At 40.3% G+C, this 25669-nt stretch overlaps 1 protein-coding gene across 2 annotated transcripts; it reads right to left on the bottom strand.

Annotated features, from left to right (window-relative positions):
• Positions 1-852: 852 nt before the first annotated feature.
• Positions 853-25046, bottom strand: LOC308385837 (uncharacterized protein). 2 transcript variants are annotated; one of them, XM_080865018.1, is made up of 5 exons: positions 24458-25046; positions 23587-23680; positions 3705-3814; positions 2274-2483; positions 853-2156 (listed from the first exon to the last, which is right to left on the bottom strand). In XM_080865018.1, the coding sequence occupies exons 4-5, from the start codon at positions 2470-2472 to the stop codon at positions 1450-1452; spliced, it is 906 nt and encodes a 301-aa protein (XP_080721144.1). In that variant the 5' UTR covers positions 2473-2483; positions 3705-3814; positions 23587-23680; positions 24458-25046; the 3' UTR covers positions 853-1449. The 2 variants fall into 2 exon arrangements, with proteins under 2 accessions (XP_080721144.1, XP_080721145.1); XM_080865019.1 differs by lacking the exons at positions 23587-23680; positions 24458-25046 and adding an exon at positions 6108-6293.
• Between the last annotated feature and the right edge of the window lie 623 nt (positions 25047-25669).

Here is a 25669-nt window from a genome sequence, read left to right as displayed (position 1 = left end):
CCACACACTTGCTGCTAGTCAAATATATTGCTTTAATCAAATAAAGGCAAAACAAGCATCTAAAGCTTCTCCTGGCATTATGAAAAGAAGAAAGCCAAAACTGCTTAAGCTCTACACTTAAAGTCAACTAACAAATGTATATTAACCATTGTCAGGAAAACATGAATTTGACCAAGCACATAAGCTTGTGACATCACTTTTGCAGAAACGTACAGCTACAAAATGCTATAATAACAGTTAAAGTCAAGTAATGTTTGTAACAGACAGTGCTGTTTAAATTTCAATGTTAACAGTTCAGTGCAACACTTAACTTGTTTGCTAATTAGGGCAATACAAAATTCAAATAGTTTAAACTCTGTTGTATAGAATATAGAACATCTCTGAAACATCAAAAGTACAGTTCTCAGTAACAATCACTAGTTAGAGGGATTGTTTAAAGATGTATGGTCAAAACCTCTGAAAAGCATGCCTGTGATAACAGAAATCAGGTAAGAGCACAGTACTCAATATCAGCTGGGATAACTGAAAACATAAACAACACAGTAGTTCCCAGTCAAGGTACAGTTAAGCTGACTGTACCGATCTGTTCAAAATGTCTCTAAACGGTCTCTCGCCACTCGTGATCAGAGAGATCGGCGATGAGGGTGAGTACTCTTGGGTTCACATGCAGTGTCTTTTTCTTAGTTTTTTCAACTTTTGTTCCCTTCTCTGGGTTAATGTTGAAGAAACACCTTGATAAACACAATAATCCATAATAAAACACTATACAATGAAAAAAAAAAAGGGAAAAGTAAAAGAATTACCTCTGAAGAAATTCAAGTGTGGAGCCAAGTTCCAGGGGATAGTGGATGTTCAGGCAGTAGCAGCTACCAAGCATAAGACAGATTGCAGAGATGAAGTCAGTATTTGGTCATTTACAACTTTGTGGTCAATGCTGAGCATGAACAGTCTCGATGCAAAGAAGGAGGATCCTTGGAATGAAATACAAGTGTAAAAAAATTTAACTGTAAAACCCCCTTTACTATTCAAATGTGTCTTAAAATAGTGAAAGTGCAGACATTTAATATAGCGTATCCTTGCATTAGCTTAGGTTCTGTGCACTTCTGTGCACACTGTACTGATTTTCAATTCACCACAAACAATGATACATGGTGTCACAGGCAGGCTTTCCACTTGGACTTCTTTTGCCAGACATGTTTCATCAACATAGTGGAAGAGGGTCTCCTCTTTTTCATCGAAATAGGAGGAGCATTATATCTTTCAGGTCTTCTGAGCAGCCCTTCAGCTGTCCCCTCTGCATTCGAAGCTTTATGACAGCCTCCAAGACACGCTTGCTCTTGTCTGCACAAGTGGCTTTCAGAAAGTCCAGAAGCCATTTTCCCTTCTTTTCCAGACTGGTGAGGAAAGTTTCTTTCAGCGGTACCCCAGTAAGTTCTTCAAAATGGACTGTCATTCCAATCGCCTGAAACAAAAAAGGCTACTCTTCTTTGAGGGTTTGCTGTTTATTGCTTTGCGCTGAGAGTAGTAGGTGCATTTCATTAGAGTTTTTACTTCTTCATGACTGAAGCTTGTCTGTTCACTGAGAATCTTCATACGTTCTTTCTTCTGCTGGGTTTCCAGTGTCTCACTGACTGGCAAAAACTTCATGTCCCACTTTATGCAGCCATATGTGTCTTGAACAGATGCTCGCTTTTCAGGTGTCACTTCATCAGTGTCATCTGATCTTCCCTGTTTGCGCTTCTGTAACACTGGTGAAGTAGACCTCTTCACATTTTCAATTCGTGCCTGAATCTGTTTTACCAAAGAGTGGTACCCCTGTCCTACCACATCCCCCTCTATGACATCCTGCAGTGACTTGGGATACATCGCAACCAGTTTTTTTGCAATTTCAGTCGAGGCTCTTCTACTTGGAGAGGCACAGGCTTTCATCATCTCCTTCACAATGATGCGGATCATCTCCCTCCGCAATCGAGGCGTTGGTTTTTTCTCTCTCTGAAGACACTGGATCAAGTCTTCTGGAAAATCTTCACTTGGAATTCTAAAGTTATCTACCCAGTCTAGAGAATATATTGGACTGGGTGAGGGGGAGGCAGAAAATGAGGAGCAAGAAGATAGAGACGATATGCTGGCCTGGCTTGAAATTTCCATATTTGGTGCTGTAAAACAATATCACAAACAATAGATTAATTGTACTTTTTGGACCTTGGCCAAAGCATAATAGAAAAAACAGAAAGCCCTTCGTGGCTATTGTGCAATGAAATCATAATACTTACTGGTTTGTTTCCAGGCAGCCAGCAGTTTTCTTGCCTGAACTGGTCTCAGGACAGAGTTCAGATCAGTCTCACTGATGAACTGCAAGTCCTCAGATGTCTCCACTCCTAATGATTGTAGTGCCTCCAGTACAATTTCAAGGATTAAGGCCGACAGGTCCGGCAGCACCTTAGTAATGGAACTCCTTATGCTGTCCCCCATTTCCGAGATGTCTGATAAAAGAATGTGAATAAAGGTCAATTTACACCAAGTGGTACCTTTGGTCTTAAAACATGAAGCTGATCTTGCTTGATACTACACTTTTATACAGTGTTTCGTAAGTACCAAACTAACAGCACCATTATTGTGACAGCACACTGTGTTTCAATGGAACCATTTGGTACCCATACTTCATGTAAGATGTTAATGGATAGAAATCAATTAAGTCAATGATGTTCACACACTGCATCTTTTCTTTTTCCTTTCTTACTGAGTGCAGATGATACTGAGAATGGTATTCTGTCACGTGCACCGACACCAGAAAATAAACACTGTCATTCTTAATCAAAATGAGAACTACTTCACCAAACTCAACAGAGTCAGAGCCCCCTGTGACAAGGAAGTGTCCTTTCTTGTACTGTGTTCCCTTGTACATCATTTCTACTGTGACCTTTGTATTGGTTTCAGTAAAGTCCAAAATTTGAACTGCTTCTTGAATGGCTTTACTGTACAGCACTGAGTAAAATGGAGAACCATCTTTGACTTTCAAGACAGATTGACACAATGACCCTGCTGCAAGATAGGCTTGAAACATCTGATGTCTTTCAGAGAGTGTATGACAGAGGTTTTTGAAATTTTTCAGATTTCTGGCACACCTCTTGAAATAACTGTGCTTACTTTCAAAGCGCATTGTCCATAATCTTATCAGTGGGCCAAATTTCAGAATCAGTGCTGGGTAATGGCGTAGAAAATGGTGTTTTGGTCTCAGGTTGCATTCTGGGAACAGAGCTTTTCTTGACTCTAAATATTCTTGAATAAGAATATCAAGATATGCTACCTGAGCCACTGAAATTTTCTGAGCACACACCATGTCTACAATATCTTTCAGCTGCAGAGTTAAGTTCCACACATCATCTGTGGGGTCTGTCACTATGTCACCAACTATGAGAGGCAGCAATTGGAGGAAGTTCCAGTTCTGTATAGCCTGTCCTGAGAGTTTAGCTGCTTGAGGACTGACCTCAGATGGCTTTGTAGAAGCATCAGAGGCATGGTAACTAAACTGTTTGATGCGTCGGTTCAGAGTGGAGTAAGTGAACCATGCTTTTTTCTTTATGAAGTATTTCAGATACAGTGCCACATCATAAGCCAAAACTCCCTCAAAGATATCATGACCTAGACATGGTGGCAAGCCTGGCATACAAACGTTGAAGTATTTCAGTGAATTGAACTCTGACCTGAACTTCACTCCTTCGACGTCTGGTGTATTGTCAATCTGGAGGCGATCAACAGCAGAGTTGTAGTTCTCTTTGGTACGTTCTGGTCCACACAGATTTGGGTCAGCACCCTGAAATTCAGATTTCGTTATCAGGCAGTACCTGCAGAACTTTGAAGAACTAAAGTTTTCAGTGAAGCCACCAATACAGTGAGAACCCAGATTATCACCAGCAATGCAAAACAAAGTTCCTTTGACTCTAGTTTCATCTGATGCAACAATCCCACTGTTCTCCAATTCTTTCAAGTCTGCCAGTAATTCAGAGAACACATTAGCATGACCAAACTCTTTAAAATCTTTCTCCCTGCACAGTAAGACAAGAGACATGTGATCTGTGTCTGAGCGTACATGAAGTGGCAAGTTTGCCACTGATGCATATACAGCTAATACCTTGTGTTTTGTCCTTGCAGAGCCTAAAGGGTTAGCGACTTCAAAGGCATCCTGGTAGAGTACTAGCTTGAGACATGATGGGTTTTGACCAAAAAAATCATTTGATTTAAACAGCTTACTATCACTTATGTCACACAGAAAATCAGCAGGAGGCTCAGTAGAGGGCTCTTCTGATTTCTGCCACAGATCAGACTCTAGCAGACATCTCAAAGTCTCTCTTAAAGGCACATAATAGGCAAACCTATCTTTTCTGTTTTCATCTCTCCCTAAAAATATTTTCTTTGGTTCCACATAGTTGAAGGCTTTTTTAAAGGTCTGAGCTCTGGAGTGCACTGTCCTCAATGGCCCGGTATGACATGCAGAAAAAAGATCATAGCTTTTGACAGACTCGCAGACTTTGTTGATGTCCTCCTCTGATAATGATGTGTCATCTTTTAACAGTGATGCAAGTTTACCCAAACTGTATGTCTGTCCCAACTCATGTATGTTCTGCATTTCCTCCACAATGTTCTGTTTGGTTGAAGCAGGCAGTAGAAACTGACCCTGCAATTTTAAGTAGAATAGTGAAACGTTTCTCAGAAAAAGATCACAGAATTCAGGGGGCATTTCCATGTTATCTTCATCTGTAATAGACTGTGCAGCAGGCTTGGAAATCAAGGGTACAAAGTCATCTGATGTGGTTGGAACAGATGATGATTGACATGCAGACTCTCTATATAAATCACCAATGCTGCTGTCTGAAAACTCTGTGTTTACGTGACGTGAGCAGTAAAAGATGATTTAACTATTTATTTGTTTTCACAGAAAATATTTATAATTTCAACATTTTATTACAGTAAAAAACAAAGTTTTATCCAGTCTCACAATTAACGGTTATTCAATCTATTTAATACAGTAAAAGGAAGTTTTTGGTTTTAAGCTCCATTACCGTTGGAATTTGACGGTGTTTTACTGTATATTTTACTGACTTTTGTTACAGTGTGGTCTGGTAACTTTATTAGTCACACTTTGGTAGCACCAGGTTGGATCTTCTTTTGCCTTCAGATCTTCTTTGAGTCATGATTTACATTCAACAACAAGCTGAAAACACTCCTCAGACATTTTGGTCCTTGTTGACATGACAACATGACACAGTTGCGGCAAATTATTTGGCTGCACATCAATCATGTGAAACTTCTGTTACACCACATCCTAAAGCTGCACCGTTGTATTTGAGTGCAGTGAAGTCATTGTGATGTTGAAGAAACCAGCTCCAGATGGTCAAAGCTTTGTGACATGACTTATCCATCTTGAAGCAAATTCATCAGAAGATGGTACACAGAAACTGTGTTCAACATGCACACACTTCTGAACCTGGACAGCTGCACTAAAACAAATACACAGTTACAATATCTACACAGTGCTAGTCTATATAAGACAGTTTAGGGATCTGAGGCTGACTTTGTGCTTCTAGCTGGAGTCCAGCCTGTTTAATCAGAAGAAGACTGACTTGGGAAATAATGAACAGTAGATGGCAGTAACACACCACTGATGCATCTAGCCTGCCAAACCCAAAGAAGAAGAACATGGCAGCAAGATTTCGGAAAGATTCACTCACTTTTTAACAATCCCACCAAATCTTGTAGATTATGATTGTAAGAGGCCTGTCTGAACTTAATATACAGATTTCATGCTGTAGTTAACTGTGTGATTTCTGATGGTTATGTTTAAGAGGTTTGTATTGAAAGTATTTTGTGATAGTTTATGGTGGGTCATGTGATTTGGGCGGTATTGATTGCTTATTTTAGGCACCTGTTCATGCAGTGTCAGTTGGAGCAGAGAGGATTGCTGAGTTTTTGGTTCTCTTGCGTGCTTCGCTTTAGTTTGTTTCTCTTAGTTTTCTTTTATTGATAAAGATTTAAGTTTCTTTTCTGTCTCAGTTAATCACTGTTTTGGGGGGAAGGTGTCAAAAAAAAGTATTCAGGTCCAGTCTCACCTTCTCAGCAACTTTTCATTTGATCCTGAAGTTGCTGACATTTGCCAACAAAAATCCATCTATGGAAGAACCTCAACATGGAGCATGGCATCAAGGATGGAGAGGATTAAAGTCAGCAGATATGGATCCAGACACGGAGGTAGGCCCTGGCTGTTAAATAATTGCTGAAGTGGAGTTAGAAGCTTCATTTACTGGTGGATGTGCACAATAAGCTGCTGTTGTTAATTGAAAAGATTTGGCATGCATAGCCTGTTTGGGGCTGTTTGTCTGCAGTAGGATTGAATAAGCGTGGGCACAGGTGATTGTGTTTGTAATGAAATCGTGACACTGCTTTCTTCCTCCACAGTTGAACAGGGAGTCCAGTTTATGTATGCTGTGCAGTGTTGGGACTAACGCGTTATTAAGTAACGCGTTACAGTAACTACGTTATTAATGTGGTAACGAGCACGGTAACTAGTTATTATGCCAAAATCAGGAACGCGTTAGTCGTTACTGGGATTTAGATAGGCTCGTTACTTCGTGTGGTGGCTATCGCGGAGCTTCCACAGATTCAGTAACATTAGCAAGTGGTGGAGGCCAGCAGGTGGATGAGGGAAAAGAGAAGGAAAAGAGACCGAGGCGGCCGCCGGTCCAAGTGTGAACTGAACTTCAGGTAAGAAGTTATGACCTGCAGTCTCTCTGGGTCAGATATGAACCAAGTTTATTTTCGTTATTCTGACTTTTTCCGTACTGCGTGCTAGCTAGCATGACAGAGTTTCTATACAGCTGGGTGGGTGCTATGAAGTTAATGATGTTGAACTTTATTTTGTTCATAAGTTATTAGAGTTGCCAACCGTCCCGTCTGGTATTCAGAGAAAATATTACGCGTTTCTTATTGAGGTGAAAAGGAACAGTTTGTCCCGTAATTCAGCTACAATGAAAAAGGCACAAAGCTGGAGTTGTTGTGATATTTTGATACAAAGAAGAGCTGCTCTACAGCCAAAGACTCTGGTCAGGAGAAGAGATTTTCCAGTGCCTACTCTCCTGGGTTCAGTGGGTGAAGTTGAACAGGTACATCCTAATGCAGTTTATGAACACGAGACTAGTTATCATGTCTTCAACTCTCACTGAGCTGACATCAGTGTGGTTGTTGATACTGCAAAACAGGATGGTTTAAACAGATGCTTTGAAGCCTCAGCAACAAACCACCTGCTCCAGCAGAGATGCTTAAACCAGTTTTGTCTTTTTTAGTCTGTGAAGCTGCAAAAATGGCAGACTGGAAGACTCGGATGGATTTCATCAATCTGAATCAGAATCTCAACAGGTATGTACTCAGCATTGTTGCCCAATGAGCAATGTTCAAGTGAAATCTGGTGGCAAATTGTATGAATGCAGCCAAAATGCAGAGTGTTTGTGTGATGCTATTCTGTATAAGAGTGAGCAATTTAGCCATTATTTAATTACTTTTTTGGTATCATTCAATGTTCTAAAGTGACTTGTGCCAAAGCATAACAGTAAATATGCTGGCCCATGTGGACCATATAGTTATAATCATTCCTTCTTTCAGGTGAAGACTTGTTGTCAGAACTGAAGGAGGAAGTTTAGGAAAACCAGCACATGATGCAGATAAATTTGAGCACTGTGGCTCGACAGGAGCAGGTCCTGCCTTACCTGAACACCTTTGTCAGTGATGGAGCTTCCTGTTTGTATCCAAACACTGGGTCAGTTAAAGAGGGTGGGGGGGGGGGGGGGTAAAGAAAGGCCACTTCCTCCCTTGTGTTGGTGTAGCTGAAGTTGTAGAAGTTAAATATTGCACAGTGCTGTGCCAATATTTTCTCCTCTTGCCTTTGGTGCAGTTTATCCATCTAGATTATTTTGGTATGGACAACCCACTTTTGTAGTTTTTTCTGAGCTCCGTGTCTCTGAAAAGTAATGTTTCCATCCTAAAGAAATCCAGACTGTGTTACAGATCTACTGACCTTGTAGGAATTCTTTTCTTTCCTCTGAACTACATCTGCTAACCATATCAGTGTCCTGGAGGAAGCACGTAAAGGCTTTGAACAAGAAGCTTGACTTCATGACAGGCTTCATGCTTCTTTGTAGTTGGCAGGTGTAGACACTGCACCAGATTTCTGAGTTTCAACAAATTCATGCATTTCAATAATATTTGGGACTAGAAAAGGTGGCAGTCAAGAAACGGGCAGTGCTTCATTTAACAAAGTCAATATTTACAGCAGAAAAGATGCAGGTCTAGATCATTGGCTTTAAATATTTATTAAAAACCCTGGACTAACCTCCAGCCTTAAAGTCTGTCATGTCAAGAAACATGAACAGAACATTTAAAATGGCTGTCAGATAAAATCCACAGCAAACCTGATATGCTGCCAGTGCCAGCTAGCTTCCATGTTGGAAAAACACAGATGTGGAAGTCCTTTAAATTTCTCTGGAAACCACCAGCATGTGGGTTCACAATCAGACCTCCACGCATCATATTTCTGCCATGTTGTTTTTGAGACCAGTATGGCAAAAATCCTCATCTTGAGGCTCCAGAATGAGAATTCACAAACAAAAGGGGGCAGTAACAGCAGCTACAGCCATCTTTATGCTGTTAGCAAGGCTCTCCACTTTGTGTAGAAACTTCCACTGTGAAGTCCGGGGTTGTTTACATTCAATGCAATGCTGAAGACACTGGTGTTGCAATCATTGGAAGATGTAACAAAATGAAACGAAACACATTTTCATCTCTTAATGTTATATACAAATCTCTGATGGTGCTCTCTGATTTTCATTAGACTTGTTAACAATTAGAAGGAAACCCAACATTTAGAGTCTTAGGAAGATAATCACAGAGGCAGAAACTTTAAAACTGTATCATCTCAGGTTTCTTAAAATGAAGTATTCAAAGTCTGAGGTAGGGTTGTTATTTGAGGTATTCCTGGAAAATCTTTGAGGTCCATTTGAAAGCTCCAGATTCTTTAGATTGACTGTCTCATACTTTGATTGCGAATATAGAGGATTGTAGCTCAAGTTAACATGGAAAGATAGAGGTCTAAAGTCTCTAAAACATTTGGATGTTCAGTCTCTGACAGAAGGTTTGGAGACATGTAGAAAGTTCAGTTTTGAATGGGTGAAACTAATATTTTATTCACAGTTTCTCAAACACAAGGCAGATAATATTCTTCATGTACATTATTTTTTTTACAAATATTGGAACAACGAAATTAAACAAAACATTTTCATGAATTCATCTCTTAATGTTCTACACAACTTCTCATGCTGCTCTCTTATTTTCCAGTTTGTGTTTTGGATAGACTAAAATGTATTTACAATAGCCAGAGTTGACTGATTTCAAATATTTCTAAAATCCAATGGTTTAAAAATAAAGGTCCGAAAATTCACCCCGTTCCTTTTATTTACTGAAAGAGATCAAATCTGAGACTGTTATGTTGAGCTATAAAAGCAAGAATAGTAAAAAATTGAATACAAAAAAGCTGATATACATTAGTGTCTGTAATTAAAGGAGCATTAGCAGCTGGCAAGGCTCTCCACTTGCTCCTTCAAAACTTGTATTGTGAAGCCCGAATTTGTTTACATTCATACCAGTGTTTAAAACAACAGGGTTGAATTCATATCAGTTGTCCAGTGGCATCGACCAGCCAAACATCTGGTATGTTTTTTTTTTTTTTGTTTTGTTTTGTTTTTTGTGGAGGGTCCATTGAGGTCCAGGCACAACCTTGCCCACAGGATGATGATAGGGGCCCTGATAATTTGCACCATTTGTGATTGAGTTTACCTCCAGGTGTTGGGTGTACTCCCTGAAACTGAATCACTGAAAGATGCAGAGTCAGTTCTTGTGTAATTATAGTCAATACATTTCACCAAATGCAATTAATTCCCAAGATAATGACTGAATTAAAAACAGTTCTGTTTAATAATTGGAGATACTGGCATGAAGTGGGACGCCCTGATTGAGATGCTGAGAATCTGGACTCCTCCTAAACTTTCTCCTTCTGTTTTGAACCAAGTCTTCACCTAAAGATGGAAGAAAACAGAAAATATTTAATGAGTACAATAGACCCAAAATTCAAAATGAATTCAGTTTCTCATGTTCTAGTAACCTTGAAAAACACTCACCTGTTTGTAGGTCAGTCCTGTCACCTCTGTCATCTCCCGTGGGTCATGGTAACGTTTTTGGTTAAAGTGATGGACAAGAGGTTTTTATCTGGCTGTCTGAGAACAGCCCCCGGGTCCTTCCTTTGACCACCTGGGTCTTTTCTTCATTCTCACACATAGTGCTTTTGACATTCTGGTTCTGTGGGACAGCAAAACTGTTCCTCTGTGACAGAGCTGGAAACAGCTTCAGCAGCCTCAAAGATGTTGTTCCTCGTCTCCTTATTGAGAGCACTCCCCACCCATGCAGTGAGCTCTGCCATGGGGAGACTTCCTTCAAGGCTGCTGCCAGAACTCCACAAGTCTATATGGTCCACATGGCTCAGCTCATCTGTGGTGCCATGAGTGACTTTAGAAAAGCCAATTATACCAGGGTAAACTGCTGAGTGGATTTTAAGGCCTAGAGTTGGTGTAGGCAAGAATGCACAGGACTGAAAAAATCATTTTTCCCTCATTGATCCACATTCATTGATTCATCATTTAGAAAACTGGGGGGAAAAATAACACTTAGTGTTCCTAAAACTTTTCACCTTATTTTACTGAATATTCATCTTTGTCTGCAATTTATCATTTTAACCACTAATGTCTGAAAAAGAGTGTAATCTCACAGACCTGTTTGTAGTATTGGGTGGCAGGTTCTCCATTTCTTTATACCAGTGATGTCAAAGTGAGGCTGCAAGAGGTCGTTTATAAATTTGTAATCAGCTGTGTAAGATGGTAGCCTGGTATCACCTGCATATTAACTCACCTCCACATTTACTGTGGGAAATGGCCACTGATGTGTGAGTGGGTTTGTTTCACAACTGCTGTGAGCCAGTGGCTGTGATTGGGCTGGGTTCACTGAAGGCAGGTGTATTTGATTGCACTCTAGTCTAGTCTACTTATACTCCAGACTACAAGTACTGCTGTTAGTGATGGCCAAATGAAGCTTTCTGAAGTGTTGAAGCTTGTATTGGCCAAAAGTATGAAGAGCAGCTTGAATCTACAACTTTGAAATGAACTGCTTCATTATCATTGCCCAGTCACAGCTTCTGTTTAACATCATGTGATAATTCTGTCTGATATCAGGCTAACGTTGTGGTGCTTTGAACCTGTATTTTTCTCTGTGTGACACAATTTTGTCTGTTTCATGAATAAATGTGATGAATAAATTTGTTTAAACATGAACAATGGTGTGGTCTCCCTTTACTAGTAATTTAACATTTGTAAACATAACAGACCAAAAGCATACAAGAATTTGCCTCCACTTAGACTTCTTCTGTTCTTTGGATTCATCATCAAACCATAAAGTGCTCTGCTGTGAGAATAATCTCTGAAGACTTGGTTTAACTACAATTAAATATAATAAACGCACAATATTTGGGCCTTTGTAAAAAATTCCATCAGTAGTAAACTGATGATAAATAACATAGAAAAATATTTTTCTTTAATCCCTTGAACTGTTTTTATTTATTAAATAATGATGATGATGATATAGGAACCTCAATTGATTCAGCTAATAAAAGCGAGTCTCATCTCAAACCATTACCTGCTGGAAGGTGTACAGGACCTTAAAGATGCAATTTCTAAAAATGTATATTTTTCACCAAACAAAACAGAATGAAATTCAATTATTTTGATTCCTGGGCCCTGTTTCAGGAAGCCGGTTTGGAAAACTCAGAGTGAAAAACGACACTCACGGTTGAGTAACCCCGAACTGTCCAACTCGGAATATTCCGTTTCAGAAAGGCTGATAACAATTAGTTCAGTCAACGCGGAGTTGCTTTAACCCCAAGTGAAGCGCGCGGACGAGGATACATAAAGCCCTGATAAGCGGAGCACAGATTAAGCGAGTCACCATGGAGACGGAGGGAAAGAAGGCGCGGTCAATGTATTTCACAGCGCTTGAGGCCGAAATTCTGATGGCAGCATATGCCGATAACATGCAAATTCCGCGGAAAAAAGTAACACAGCGACAGCTGCAAAAGAAAGGGAGCATGCATGGCAAAACATAGCCGACAGAGTCAATGCGTGAGTGTTAATATAAACATTGATCTAGGGATTTCCACCCATTTAACACGTTATTTTATCATATGTTATTTTATTTGTTATTTTATACATTTTATTTTGTGATGTGATGTGAGCGCAGGTGCAACCCAACAGGCCCCAAACGTGCCTGGCAGCAAGTAAAAATGAAATATAAAAATATAGTCCAAACAGGTAAGGTGTAATTGTATTATGAGCCACAGTGCTTGGTCTGTTTGTCCCATGTAAATTAATTGCAGTTAGAGGCTACATTAATTTTCTTTCTGTAAGCACTTATTGAAATTATCTGAGCACATTACAAGTACATATTTGCTTACTCTGTATGCTCAAATGTGGCCCGTTATAGCCAACAGAAAAAAAGCGGAGGCCCGAAAAACAGGTGGGGGTCCTCCACCACCACCACTCACAGAGGCTGAGCAGTTGGCCCTCAGCCAAAACAGTGGGCGCCCTGTGGCTGAAGGCATCTCTGCGGGGACATCCTCTGAGTCAATAACCCCGCAAGACACAAGTGCCTACATAAGGGGTAAATCCAAAATAATACATGATGTGCATACATCCTTTCTTCACAGTCACCTTTGCAGTGCTACTCATTCATTTGATAAACTCTTTACCATAATGAATTATTTTGTAGTGAAGTTATTTTCCGACTGATTTTGCCTTCCCTCAGTCTTGGTTGTCTTTGAGAGCATAATGACAATGAAGTGTAAGGTGATTGGTATGTTTGTTAATTGCCATTTGGTCCCTTGTAAGTTATAAGTGACCTGTATAAACCTCATATTCTATCAGTTGATGGTGGTGGTGTACTGCATCTGGTGCAGCCTCCTGTTGAGCCAGACCAACATGCAGTTGTGAGTAATACTCCACAGATTATATGAGTTTACAGTAGAACAGCAATGTTGTCTATTTCTTTACTGCAGGAAAATAATGAAGAAACATTGACAGCTGTTACAGAGGAGGAAGCAACAGAGACACTTTATGAGGTTTACATCTTTTAATACTTTGTGTACAGGAAATACAGGCGACCAATAAAGCCAGTTGAACAAAAAATCTGTTTATTCTTCTTTCAACATGTTGAGGTGATGGGTCAAAGGAAATGATTGTGACATATGGTGTCTCTGACTGCGCTTCCATCTTGTATGTCCGTGGGAGGGTCAGGATGTTCATGGTTTGGATCACTGCTGATGTTTGGTTCAGAAGGACAGTGTTCTCCTCTAATTGTGGCAATGTTGTGAAGAATCACACATGCCACAATAATGTCACATGCCCTTTCTGGGGTGACCCTGAGTCTTTGCAGGCACTGGAACCGGGCCTTAAGCATTCCGATAGTCATTTCAATTCTGGCTCTTGTCCTGCAATTAGCCAGATTATATCGCTGCTGTGGGCCCGGTTCAGGGTCAGGGTAAGGGGTAAGCAAATAGGGTAAACATGGATACCCCCTATCACCAAGCAAGTAGCCAGTGAACTCTCCTAAGACAGAAGGATACACTTCAGTTCAAATGTCCCTGAAGCAATTGGTCTTTATATATTTTAAAGTATTCTCAACTCACCATGTCCAAATTTTGTGCTCAGTGTACATTCACGGAATATTTGTGAGTCATGGACAGAGCCTGGCCACTTGGCTTCCACATTTGTGATAATGTTGGCAGCATCACATATGATCTTCACAGTGCAGAGAACACAAATTAGCATCCATTACTATAATGAAATAATTTGTTAGTTTGACATGCTACAGGGAACTATGTACCTGTACATTAATGCTGTGGAAAGACTTCCTGTTCACATAGTCTCCTTCATTTACTGAAGGAGCAATGATTGGAATGTGAGTGCCATCTATACAGCCAATCACGCCTGGGAACCCTGAAAATAAATGTGCAATTTAAGTAGTAGTCCAAGTATCACCACATCATACATTAAGTTTTGGTCATCCTGATACCTGCAATTTTGTGGCATCCCTCTTTGATAAATCTTGTGGGTCTGTGACCGGGGAACACCACAAACGTGTACAGGAGACGTTTCAGTGCAACTGTAACATTCCTGACTGCCCGACAGACGGTAGCCTTGGAAACGTGCTCAGCGTCACCAATATTATACAGAAAGCTCCCGTTTGCAAAAAACCAAAGTGCAATACAAATAATATGTACAGAACTGAGAGGATGTCCGCGATGTGTCACATGCGTAATATATGGCCTGAGGATGTTATCCAAATAACTTATAGATTGTGCTGAGAAACGGTAACGTTCGCACAGAAAATCATCAGGAAATGATAAAATGTCCAAACGCGCTCTGATCACTCTCTCCCGGCGGAGAGCTCTGCGGAGAATTTGGGCTTCACGATCTACTGGCTCTTCAAGGAAGTGGCACGCCATGTCCGACACTTCCTACTGTCAGGTTTCCGACAAAGGGGCGGAGACAGTCAGGGTTAGTTGTAGTAAACCTGCTAGGGGGCAGGTTAGCTTCACGGAGTGTGTCGTCATAGTGACTCACTCAGGCTGCAGCTGAACTCGCTTTGTGAAACCGAAAACCCAGAGTTTTCGTTAACTCAGGGTATACTTACTCAGTTTTTCCACTAAACCGGCTTCCTGAAACAGGGCCCTGTTCAACTAATATTTGCATCACTTCTAACAGTTTTCCTGTAATATAAGTTCAAAGACGACAGTATTAAAAGTACAGAACTGTAATTTTGGTTGGACGTTGCTGTAATTGTCACAGAAACTAGAATTGTGTGAGCTGTGGGCAACAGCAGTTAATGATGGTCCATTTGAAGCTGAAGCTCCAGCACATGGATAGCATCACGGTGCTGCAGAAATACTGTGTCGGGGCTTGGTACGTCTGACCAGAGACGTCTGAAGTTTCTTTCAGTACGTCACTGCTTCAGTCCTTGACTCAGTGGTTTATAAGGAAGTGAATCACTGGTGGAATTTGTGGTGTGTGTGTGTGTGTTAGTGATTTTTTTTTTTTTTTTTTTTTTTTTGCAAGAGATCAGTGTGCAACATATTGACATACATTATTGGTCAATGACAAGTATTTTTATTGTCAATTGGGAAGAAATTGACCTCAGTGTGTTAAGGGTTTTTTTTTCTTTGTTGCTTCTTTTTGCTCTGTTTGTCTTTTCCTTTTCTTTTATAATAGAAACTGTGATCAAACTTTTATTTAAATTCTGAAGAGAGTGACCTGCCTGAGGTCACAGAGATCTTAACCACTGACTCTAACTTCCAAAATCTAGTCAGTTGTTCTTTGAGGCCCTGCACATGTTTTTGCCAAATTTGAAAAAAATCTCAGTGGCGTTCAAGAAAGCTTATTTTCAAAACATGCACCAGAATCATAATGTTACAGAGGTCTGATACGTAATCCCATCAGTCAGGGAGTAACAAGAGTTTGTTTGTTGTTTAAAATTGCTGCCTTTCTCCACTCTAACCCTGCTGCTGTTCTCCGCACTATAATCACTTCTTAACCTTCTCTGTGCTGCTGGTTCTTGGAACCATTTTGCTGGATCCTGACAGTATGCTGGCATGTTGATACACCTCTCCTGTTTTGAGAGGAGGAGAGGTTTTAGTTCCAAAAGATGAAGAGCAAACTCCAGATGTATCACAATGTGCAAATAAAGCAGCACCCTTTGTCTTCCTCCTGCTGTTGTTTATTAGGTTGGTCCTGACATCGTGTTTTAAGTCTTATTTGTGTTTTGTTTGTTTTCATCAGTTTGGAAACTTTTCCCTTCAACATTGTTATATCCTGCTGCCATTTGGTTTTACTACGTCTCTTCCTAAATAGAAGTTGCATCAGTGATAGCAGAGATATCTAAACAACCTCTGCATGTTCCATGGGAATTTCTAAGCCTGCACTTATTCCAGTGTTGAATACTCAAGTGTCAATTTAAAATTCTTTGGTTTTGTGGTTCCTTTGAAGTGGTTTTATTTAGGATCCTTATTACTCTTTTTTTGCTCAAAACATGGGTGTGTGTATTATAGGTGACTGATATATCCATAATGTGGAGTATCCACAATAGTTTGTGATGTATTATCACCCCACTAAGTTTTATTTCAGATATTTTATTTTAATTCTGTTATTTGTCATCAGGAGTTTTGTTTTGCTCAGATTGAGTGTTAATTGATTATAGAAAAAACAAGTCTTCAATTTTTTTAAACCCTTTTTTCAGTTCATTCAGAAGTTGTTCCAAGTTACTTCCACAATAACTTTGTATCATCTGCAAACAATATCACTTCTGTGTCTTTGAAATTACTTCAAATTAAGACATGTTAACACAAACACATTTAAAAAATAAAAACCTTACCCATTTATCTCTCATGGCCCTGGTGCCATCTGTCTGCATTGACTTGATAATTAATCAGAGGTAGCAGGGTGTGATACAGGAACTCTAAAAAGACACATTAGCGTATGTTTGGTGGTCACTGGCTGAACTGGGTACGTCTCTAACTCTGAATGAGCCAAAGGGGGCCAGATGCATGTGTCTGTGGGTTTATGATGAGCGTTGGTGTAGATCGTTAGCCTTGCTATTGTTGACGTTGACTTATGGCTCCGAAAGACTTGGTCGTTGTGTCCTTGGCAAGACACTTCACCCGTTGCCTACTGATGGTGGGCAGTGGCGCCAGTGTCCGGCAGCCTCGCCTCTGTCAGTGCGCCCCAGGGCAGCTGTGGCTACAATGTAGCTTGCCATCACCAGTGTGTGAATGTGTGTGTGAACGTGTGGATGACTGGATGTATAAAGCGCTTTGGGGTCCTTAAGAACTAAGTAAAGTGCTATACAAATACAGGCCATTTATGTGGGTGTTTTAATTTCAGAGACTTTTACAATGTAGAGGTGCATTTCAAAGAAGGTGAAACTAATATCATTGTGATATTCAGTGTCATATTTTTTTAATAGTTTACCCGAGTGTGAAAACCTTGGTTTGGCCTCTAAAAGCTGCTGTGGGGGTTTACACAGAGGCGCAACTGAACACCTGCAGGTCAAATTAGTGTGAGGATGCATTTGCAAAAATGCTCTGTGAGTGGAAAGTTCTTTGGGTGATCTAATACTGCGTTAATTAATGCAAACATGGAATCAGTTCAATTCAGTAATTAGCTGCTAAGTGCTGCTCAAACATGAGCACACCAGTGAGGGAAACAATTCCTATATTAAAATGTTAATAAAAGTAATAAAAGATACTTTGCAGCTGAGGAAAACCTTTGTTACTCTGAGAAATACATCAAGTCCATCTTGTTCCAATTTACTGTAGACTTATTTACAAGGAGTCACCAGCCCCTCACCCCACACTTCAAGCCCGCTTGAGTAGAAATTCTGTACCCAGGTTGGAGATCACACTGTGTCATTTCTTGAAGCATCAGGGATTAAAATATAAAATTTCAGGCATTAAGTGTTTCATATTTTATAAAGTGTGAGCTGGAAGGATTTGGTAAAGCTCATTTGTACGGCTGCTTTCTAACTGTACTTTCTTTTTTCAGACCTGAGAAACAGCATTTTAAAGAAATGTAAATGATGCCAGTTGGTAGAAACAGCCTGACTGCTTGTAAAGAGACTCACAAAAGAAGAAGCTCAACCCCCCACATTCCTGCCCACACCCACAAACCTCCTTAAAAGCCCAGAATTACTCTTAAGTCCTAAGTCTGTCAGTCTTAAGTCACCTTCCTGCCTGGTTTGGAGCTCTTTCATCAGAGATACTTTCTCCAGTTTTCCTGTTTTAATCACTGGGATTTCAAAGATGGAAGATTATGGGATGCACTTTTCTCCAGGTATGTACTCAGCATTGTTGACTGGTGAGCTAATATGAACAGAGTTGGCTAACTTCTAAGACAACGTGCAAAAATACTCTTTTACTCTGTGTTGTAAGTCCAGATGGCAGAAGTCACCATTTCTCCCTCCACAGTTAAACAGAGTCCACTTTAAATCCTTTTTGGTTTTAAAGAATCTACAAATATCCGACTTCTTTTTTTTCTCTACTTTGTGGGAACCTTTTGTGTTTAAGATTCATTGTGTTGATGCTCAGTCATCAGGTAAGTAAATCCCTGAAGCTTGATTCAGTTCACCTGGATGTAATGTTTTCAATGGGAGAAATGTTTTGTGACTTCGTCAGTCTGAGACCTTTTGGGATTTAAGACTCATAATTTAACCTTTGTTTATTATTTCTGTTACAAAGTCAGTCGTGCCAAAACATATCAGCAACTGACTCATGTGGACCATATAGACTTGTTCTTAATTGTTCTTGTTCTTAAAATAATTACCCCCAGGGATCAATAAAGTATTCTGATTCTTACTTTGCCTCTGTCTCTTTACCCTCACAGACTCGTGGAGTTCAGGCAGCAGCCCTGAAGGGAGTCTTTCCTTGGAAGAACTCGCTACATGGGCAGAGAGTGCTCTAAAAATGGAGATGAGCAACAAAACTACCTCTGAGGCTGTTTTCATCTGTGGTTCAGTTTCAGGGAGAGGGACAGCCCCCACGCAGGGAGTCGTATACCCAGCACCTAGAGATGATCACAAATGGTCCAAATTATCACGCCCCCTATCATCATTCTGTGGGCAATTTTGCAGCTGGACGTCAATGGACCTTCCCCACCTCACCCCAGATGTTTGGCTGGTCGATCCCACCAGGCAACTGACATTATGATTGCAACACCAGTGTCTTCAGCACTGCATAGAATGTGAACAACCCCGGACTTCACAGTTTTTACAGAGAAAGCGGAGAGCCTTGCTAACAGCTAAAGATGGCTGTAGCTACTGTTACATCTCTCTTTCATTTCTCAACTATCATTCTGAAGCCTTAAGATGGGTATTTCTGATATACTGGACGCTAATGTTATTTTTTTTATGTTTTCATTTTAATGTAAAGTTATTTAAAAGTTAACACAGAGGCAGGTTTGATAAAACTCAGTGAACTTCTTCGTCATTTACACTTTTACAAAACCAGGAAAAATTAGCTTGGTCATAGTTGGTGGGGTAGATTAAGGCTTGTGTGAGTGATTGATAAAGTCCACTTTTTATATGGTGTAACTGTTGTAAAGTCAACATGAATCTGTAATGATTTTTCTTCCAATAAACGAGGACTTTGCTAAAACGAAATACTTTCTCCATGCGTCATTTTTATTGAGTCTCAAACATATTTGGTGTTAAAAAGTGTAATGAAATCTCATGTTTGGTTTCTCATCACAGGTGGGTGTGTGCTTTCTCCTTCACACATCAGCCAAGGTGGAGAGCCTTACAACAGTTAATGTTCAATATCACAGATATTGTAAATAGTAGCTAGTATCAATGACTGAGCTGACAGGATATCAGGATTCTGATCTGTTCTGTTTTCTGTACTTTTAGTAAATGGTAGGTATGGGGTGAATATTAGGCAGTGTTGGGCAAGTTACTTTGAAAAAGTAATTCAATTATAGTTACTAGTTAGTTCTTCAAAAAAGTAATTGAGTTAGTAACTGAGTTACAATATTCTAAAAGTAATTAATTACTTGAAAAGTAACCATTGCGTTACTTTAAAAAAAAAAAAGAAAGTTTAACCCTCTGGGGTCCAGGGTATAATTGGCCGTTTAAAAACTATTTACTTTGCCATCATTCTTTTCAGCACAACCTCACGTGCCTGAATTTACAGTCATGTTTTCATTTTGACATACTGTATTAACACAATTGATCCAAAATCAGACAAAAAACAGAGTAGAAAAGTTATATTTTTTACTGTAACAACCACAAACATCTTTAATGAATCATATTTCATAACTTTAAATGCAAATATTAATTGTCAAGTTTAAAATCCTTTGAACAAGTTTTGCAAACAACAAAGTTATTTGCATCCATTTACCTTTTACCCTTTTTTTTAAAATAACCATTTCAAACTATTTACAGAACAATCAGCTGTTCTGCCTTCAATAAGATGCCACACAAATTATTTGTGCCACTCCAAAATATAATTTCTGTCCACATAAAGGAGAACATCACAGCCTGATACCTGCAGGTCTGACGGCAGCGGGTGTATCACTCCTTTTTCCACCTGGAGACAGCAGTCGCCGCATTGTTCTGACACACAACACAAAACTATCCACAACACTACACGCTGGTCGTGTCCAAATTCATGGGCTGCATCCTCCTGAGGACACGGCCTTCGCTGTCTATGTGGGCCGGATTCTCAGAAGGTCGGGTAGGCCGGAAGTAAACGGCTGGGGAAATTGGACGGTCTAGCCTTCTGATTAGCGTCACCGCTATCTCGGTGGAGTTTAATAAACTCAGCCGTCTGCTCCTTGCTATCTAAAATATAACCGGACACTGGCGTAAATTCTCGACCATCTCATACTTCTGTTTAATCAGTTTTCTGTTTGACGTTTATTCAGCTGTGTAAAAACCAAGGAGGAACCCACCCGGGGGATTAATAAAGTTTTATTTTATCTAATTTAATTTACTTTAATCTCAGCCAAACCGATTGACTCACGAACAAATAAAACACTGAAAAAAGCCCAACAATAACATTTTTAGTTTGTCTAAGTGACTTGTATATAGAGATTGAAAATGTGACGTCATTCAGGGGTAAAACCGCAAAGAATTCTGGGAACTCGTGGCAAGAGGTACTAGCGCACGCAGGCTTTCAATTGAAATCAGTTATACAGCGATAAAAAGAAACACAAAAATGTCAAGAAGCTGTTGTATTATTAACTGCAATAGCCGGTCGCATGACAGCCACGGGAAGCCGACGGGTAAAGAGATCGGTTGTTATCGGATTACGTCGTTGAAGAGAAATTGTTCGAGCCATGTTTCCGAAGTAACAAAGAGGCGACGGGTGGCCTGGATTGCAGCCATTCAAAGACCAAATATAACGTCCCAGAACACTCCAGCTCACAGGTTAGTCTGCTCCAAACATTTCCACAAAGATCAGTCTGCTGTTGTAGTTAATACGTAATTTTTCTTAACATAATTGGTGATACAGGTTACAAGCAAGTCTGGCGCTGAACAGAAATTGTCGCGCTATGCTCCTTTGTTTATTGTGCATAAATAGTGAATTGTCCTGACATGATATTGCGTTTCGCTTCTGTTATTATGGTACATTGACAAAAACATATACTTTTATTCACAGGATAAAACAGTTGTTTTGTATCACTAATTGCCCAGTACGATTACAGCATACAATATTATTGTCACTGCTACATTTCTGTGATGCGAACAGAAATTATTTCCACTACTAATTAATTACCATTGAGCTCAAAGGTCCTATTAATAAACGGTTAACGAATGTGTATTTATGAAGACGATTTGTGAGACTGGTAAACTTATGATACGTACGATGGTCTTTACTTTCTACACGGTGCATTTCAAGGTCCTGCACCCATCCGTCGGTAAACTGTACCTGGGCTTGTTGCAGTGACCTGAAGTTACTAAACTTCATGAGTGTATGCACTCACTCCAAGAACCGTATGATTATAAATATGAGCGTGGTGAAAGTTGGGCAGCACGCTAACGTATTTTGTCCCTCTGTAAGGGTCTAACCCTTTCACTCCTTTGATTTTTTTTCCTCTTTTCTTTGACTTTTCATCAAGTCTGTCTTTGTACGAACCGGCATTGTTCTCCTTCGTTTTGTACATACCTTTTTGGGGGGCAAAGAAAAAGCAAGAATTTATTGGAACCGAAGAATGAACGTTTTGCGGTGCTGCAAATGCTTGCATTTGATGCGGTACTTGGATTGTTTTGCCACGAGTTCCCGGCATGCAATGCGCGAAAGTCACGTGGTCTGTCAATCTCTATTACGTTTAACCTGAGTAGCGAAACTCCGATCTGAAACTGATGTGCCGTTCTCGGCGGCTTCAGTGACTCTCGAGCTCCCGGCTAGCTATCGAGCTGGTGGGTAGCAGACGTCTCCGAAAACGTCGAAGCACTTTTGCAAATATGCGATATCTTGATAAACGGAGCAGATATTTGATGTTTACACAACTACTTTCTCGCCTGAAAATATGTTAAAAGTTTATTTTGTGACCCAGAAAGATTAGTATGAGTAATTTTAAAACTTAGTAGCGGCCGCCATTGTTGAAAACTGGAGTTTGGCTGGGCCGCGCTATGAATTCTGGGATATGGTGGGCCACGAAGGACACACCCGACCCATCCTTCAAATTCGGGGAAAAGAAGGACGCATTTGTCGGCTGCATTCGGAGGAGTCTACGAATTTGGACAGCCTTTGGCGCGTCGCTGTGACGTAATCGGTCTACAAATGCAGCCTCAGGAGGATGCAGCCCATGAATTTGGACACGACCACTAACTACACAAGACAACACATTAACTACACACTCCAAACACGCTAAACGTCACAAATCTCTCACATCTCAAAACTCGCGCTCTCTCTTTTTCTGCTGTCTCTCTCTGTCTCTCTCTCGCCATCACTCATAAAACTTCCCCTGGTTTTTTGGGGGTTTTTTGCTCATAAGCAGAGTGTGCTTGCTAGCGCTAACATGACGAAACTATTGAGAAAAAAAAACGCCGCGTATATATTGTTTATCATGACTCTGGTTTTACGTGGCCTATCAACACAATTTAAAACTGGTATATATCACCTTGTTGCTTTGTCTTTAAGTGGTCATGTGATTGACTTACCACGACTACTTTATTCTTCCTCAGTCAAACAGCAGCACTCATGTGATTGTTTTGCCCCCTTAGCTCCAGGTGTTGTGCTAGACAGTGATCGTGATTGCCGTCCGCGGGGGCGCGCAGCTGCTTAAAGCTGTAGCGTCCAGATTAGGCTACTTCCGTGCAACTGATATAAGATGCGGTAAGCTGAACACAGCTTCAACCGTCTGTTTGATGAAAAATAGTAACGGACCGCATTTTCTTGTTAGTAGCTGTAACGGCGTTGTAACGATAGGAATAGTAATTAGTTAGATTACTCGTTACTGAAAAAAGTAACGCCGTTACTTGTAACTCCGTCATTCCCATCACTGATATTAGGCCCTTTATCTTAAAACCTGTTGATTTGAGAAATATTAGAATTCAATAGAATCTGTGGCTTCTGGAAATACCTTCATATGTGCTCAATCATCCAGGTAAGGACATCCCAAAAAGTCAATTCTGTTCATCTAAACGTAGCATTTTCAGTACAACAAACGTTTACAGAAAAACGTACAGGTCAGTGGCCACTCTTTCAGTGATGAGGACGTACACATTAATGGTCATTGAGCTCTTGTGTCAGGGAACTCCAGTGTGGGTACTGGTGGCTTTTATGATTTGATCTTTGTAGTCATTTAACTTCCTGTCCCCTCTTAGTTTCTCCATGACCAGAGCTTCTAGACACAGGCATAAACACAAACATGAAGCTTAAAGCTGCCTTACCTTTTCTTCAATGGCCGGCCAGCTGGTTATGGTCCGTTCTGTCTATAGGATGAGTATTGATAAGATTGTCACGATTCCGATTCCATTTTCGATTCTGTTTAACGATTTGATTTGTCGAGGAAAACCTGTTATTTTATTGTTACTTGGTTATCATTTACAGGCACTGTCATTATTTCATCATTACTTCATTAGTCTGTATTACTTATCTTCAGTTTATCATGTATCATTTATTGTTTATTTCAGAGCACGTAGGATAAAACCCATTCTAGATGTAATACTCTATCATGTGGCGAAAGCACCTCTCGAGCTAGAGGGTCCAGTTGGGCCTCCTACAGTCACTTGCAGGCTTACACAAACATGCACATACACGTTCACATACACACTTATTAAGGAAAGGGAGGTCGTCTCAGGACATGCTCCCTGTTGGACATACACTCACAAAATACACACTCATGAACACACTATTGGTTAAGTTCCCAGAAAGCATGAGTGGAAACATCTGGAACATGTTGTTGTTCATAGCCATAGAAGGACATAGAAGGAGATAGGGGAATGTTTCTGAATTCTTCTGACGTCATAATGACTATAAACTCTTTTTTTTTTTAAAGGAGAACACTAAGGTTGATTAGCTTAGAACTTTGGTTTACATCTACATTTACATCTTTTACAAATTTAGGAGTAACATGGCCCTACAAACCCAACAGTGAGACTTCAATGGGGTGTCACAGGGTCCCCGGGAAAAAAATTGTAAATGTAAAATAATGAAATAAATATTCTTCTGTAGCAATAAAGTATAACATAAATTATTCTGTAGCAATTACACAAGAATATCCAGTAATGTCCCTGCCTACAATTAAACACATTCACTTACCAAAAATCGGGGTATCTGCTGTGGCAAATGGGTGCAAGGCTTTGACCACAAACTCAGTCACTGCTCGGTGACATTCGTCTATCCTGGCCTGAAAGGAGACGCTACCGGTAGACTGCAGTGAGAACTGCCAGCATCTGATCCAGCCAGACTCTGTCTCTCTCATCATGATCACCTAAATGCACAGTAATGGCAGGTTTTGTAATAAGGCAGATCGCGCTAACATAATATGCACTGTTAGTTGATTATTTACCTGCCGCATTAACGGGAGAGGACGTGCAAACGTTACCGCTGCTGCTGGGTTGAGATTCACGAGTCCGGAGCGGAATTAAAAACACGACATTCATTTAAGGTTATCGCGTGTTTTGTGAGCAAATGCTTTTGCATATTCGTAGTGTTTCCTCCCTTAAATGAAATATCTACTTGGCAAGTATTGCAAGTTGCCCTGTTGTCATCCGTTCTCGTAAAGTATAATCAAACTTTTTAGCGTTTGAGCCGCCATGTTTCCTGCCAGGTAAATGACGCTCCGCAACGTGGTGACGTCATTCGGGGCGACTGGAATCATTAAGGGAATCGTTTGCAAAAATGGCAAACAATTCCAAGGAATTGAAACAGTAGGAACCGGTTCTCAACAAGAAGCAGTTTTCGATACCCATCCCTAGTTCTGTCACATCCAAAGGCGTCTCCTGGATCCTGTTTTCTCCTGGCTGGTTCCTGTTTTGGGCTGAGGTGTCCATAACCCTGCTCGCCACTGATTTTTGCGTCTTGGGAGTCGTTGAATAAACCTTTTGAATTTCCACACATTAACGTGGGCTACACAGACAACTTCTACTCAGGCTCCAGCTCCAACAAGGGTGGCTCTGATAAATGTGAGGTTTTAGCAAATAAAACGTTCATTATAAACAATTTTTTTTCTTCCAGTGGATTGGATCTGCTGTTTGTGACTGAGACACAGATGAGAGTGGGTGAGCCTAGCTTTATTTCTGAACTGTTACCCTCCGACTGCTCATTTCTTAATGCTCCAAGGAGATCAGGTAGAGGAGGAGGAATATTGACTGTTTTTAAGAAAAGAACTTTCACTACAAACAACTCCATGTACTGGTTTCCCCTCCAGCGTTGAACTTCTCATATCTGACCCTTGACGCTCTCAACCGGTTGTGTGTGCAGTAATCTATCAGCGCCTAACTTTAACAAAGATTTTTAAATGACTTTTCA

Source organism: Rhamphochromis sp. 'chilingali' (genome assembly GCF_963969265.1).
Source record: "Rhamphochromis sp. 'chilingali' genome assembly, chromosome: 18".
Taxonomy (NCBI): Eukaryota; Metazoa; Chordata; class Actinopteri; order Cichliformes; family Cichlidae; genus Rhamphochromis; species Rhamphochromis sp. 'chilingali'.
This window is presented reverse-complemented; position numbering and strand designations above follow the sequence as displayed.

Excerpts from the sequence above, each read along its gene's own strand:
- LOC308385837 (XM_080865018.1), bottom strand. The coding sequence starts at position 2,472 with ATGGGGGACAGCATAAGGAGTTCCATTACTAAGGTGCTGCCGGACCTG. Across the intron at positions 2,157-2,273 it reads GGCTGCCTGGAAACAAACCA|CACCAAATATGGAAATTTCA; the intron begins GTAAGTATTATG and ends ATTGTTTTACAG.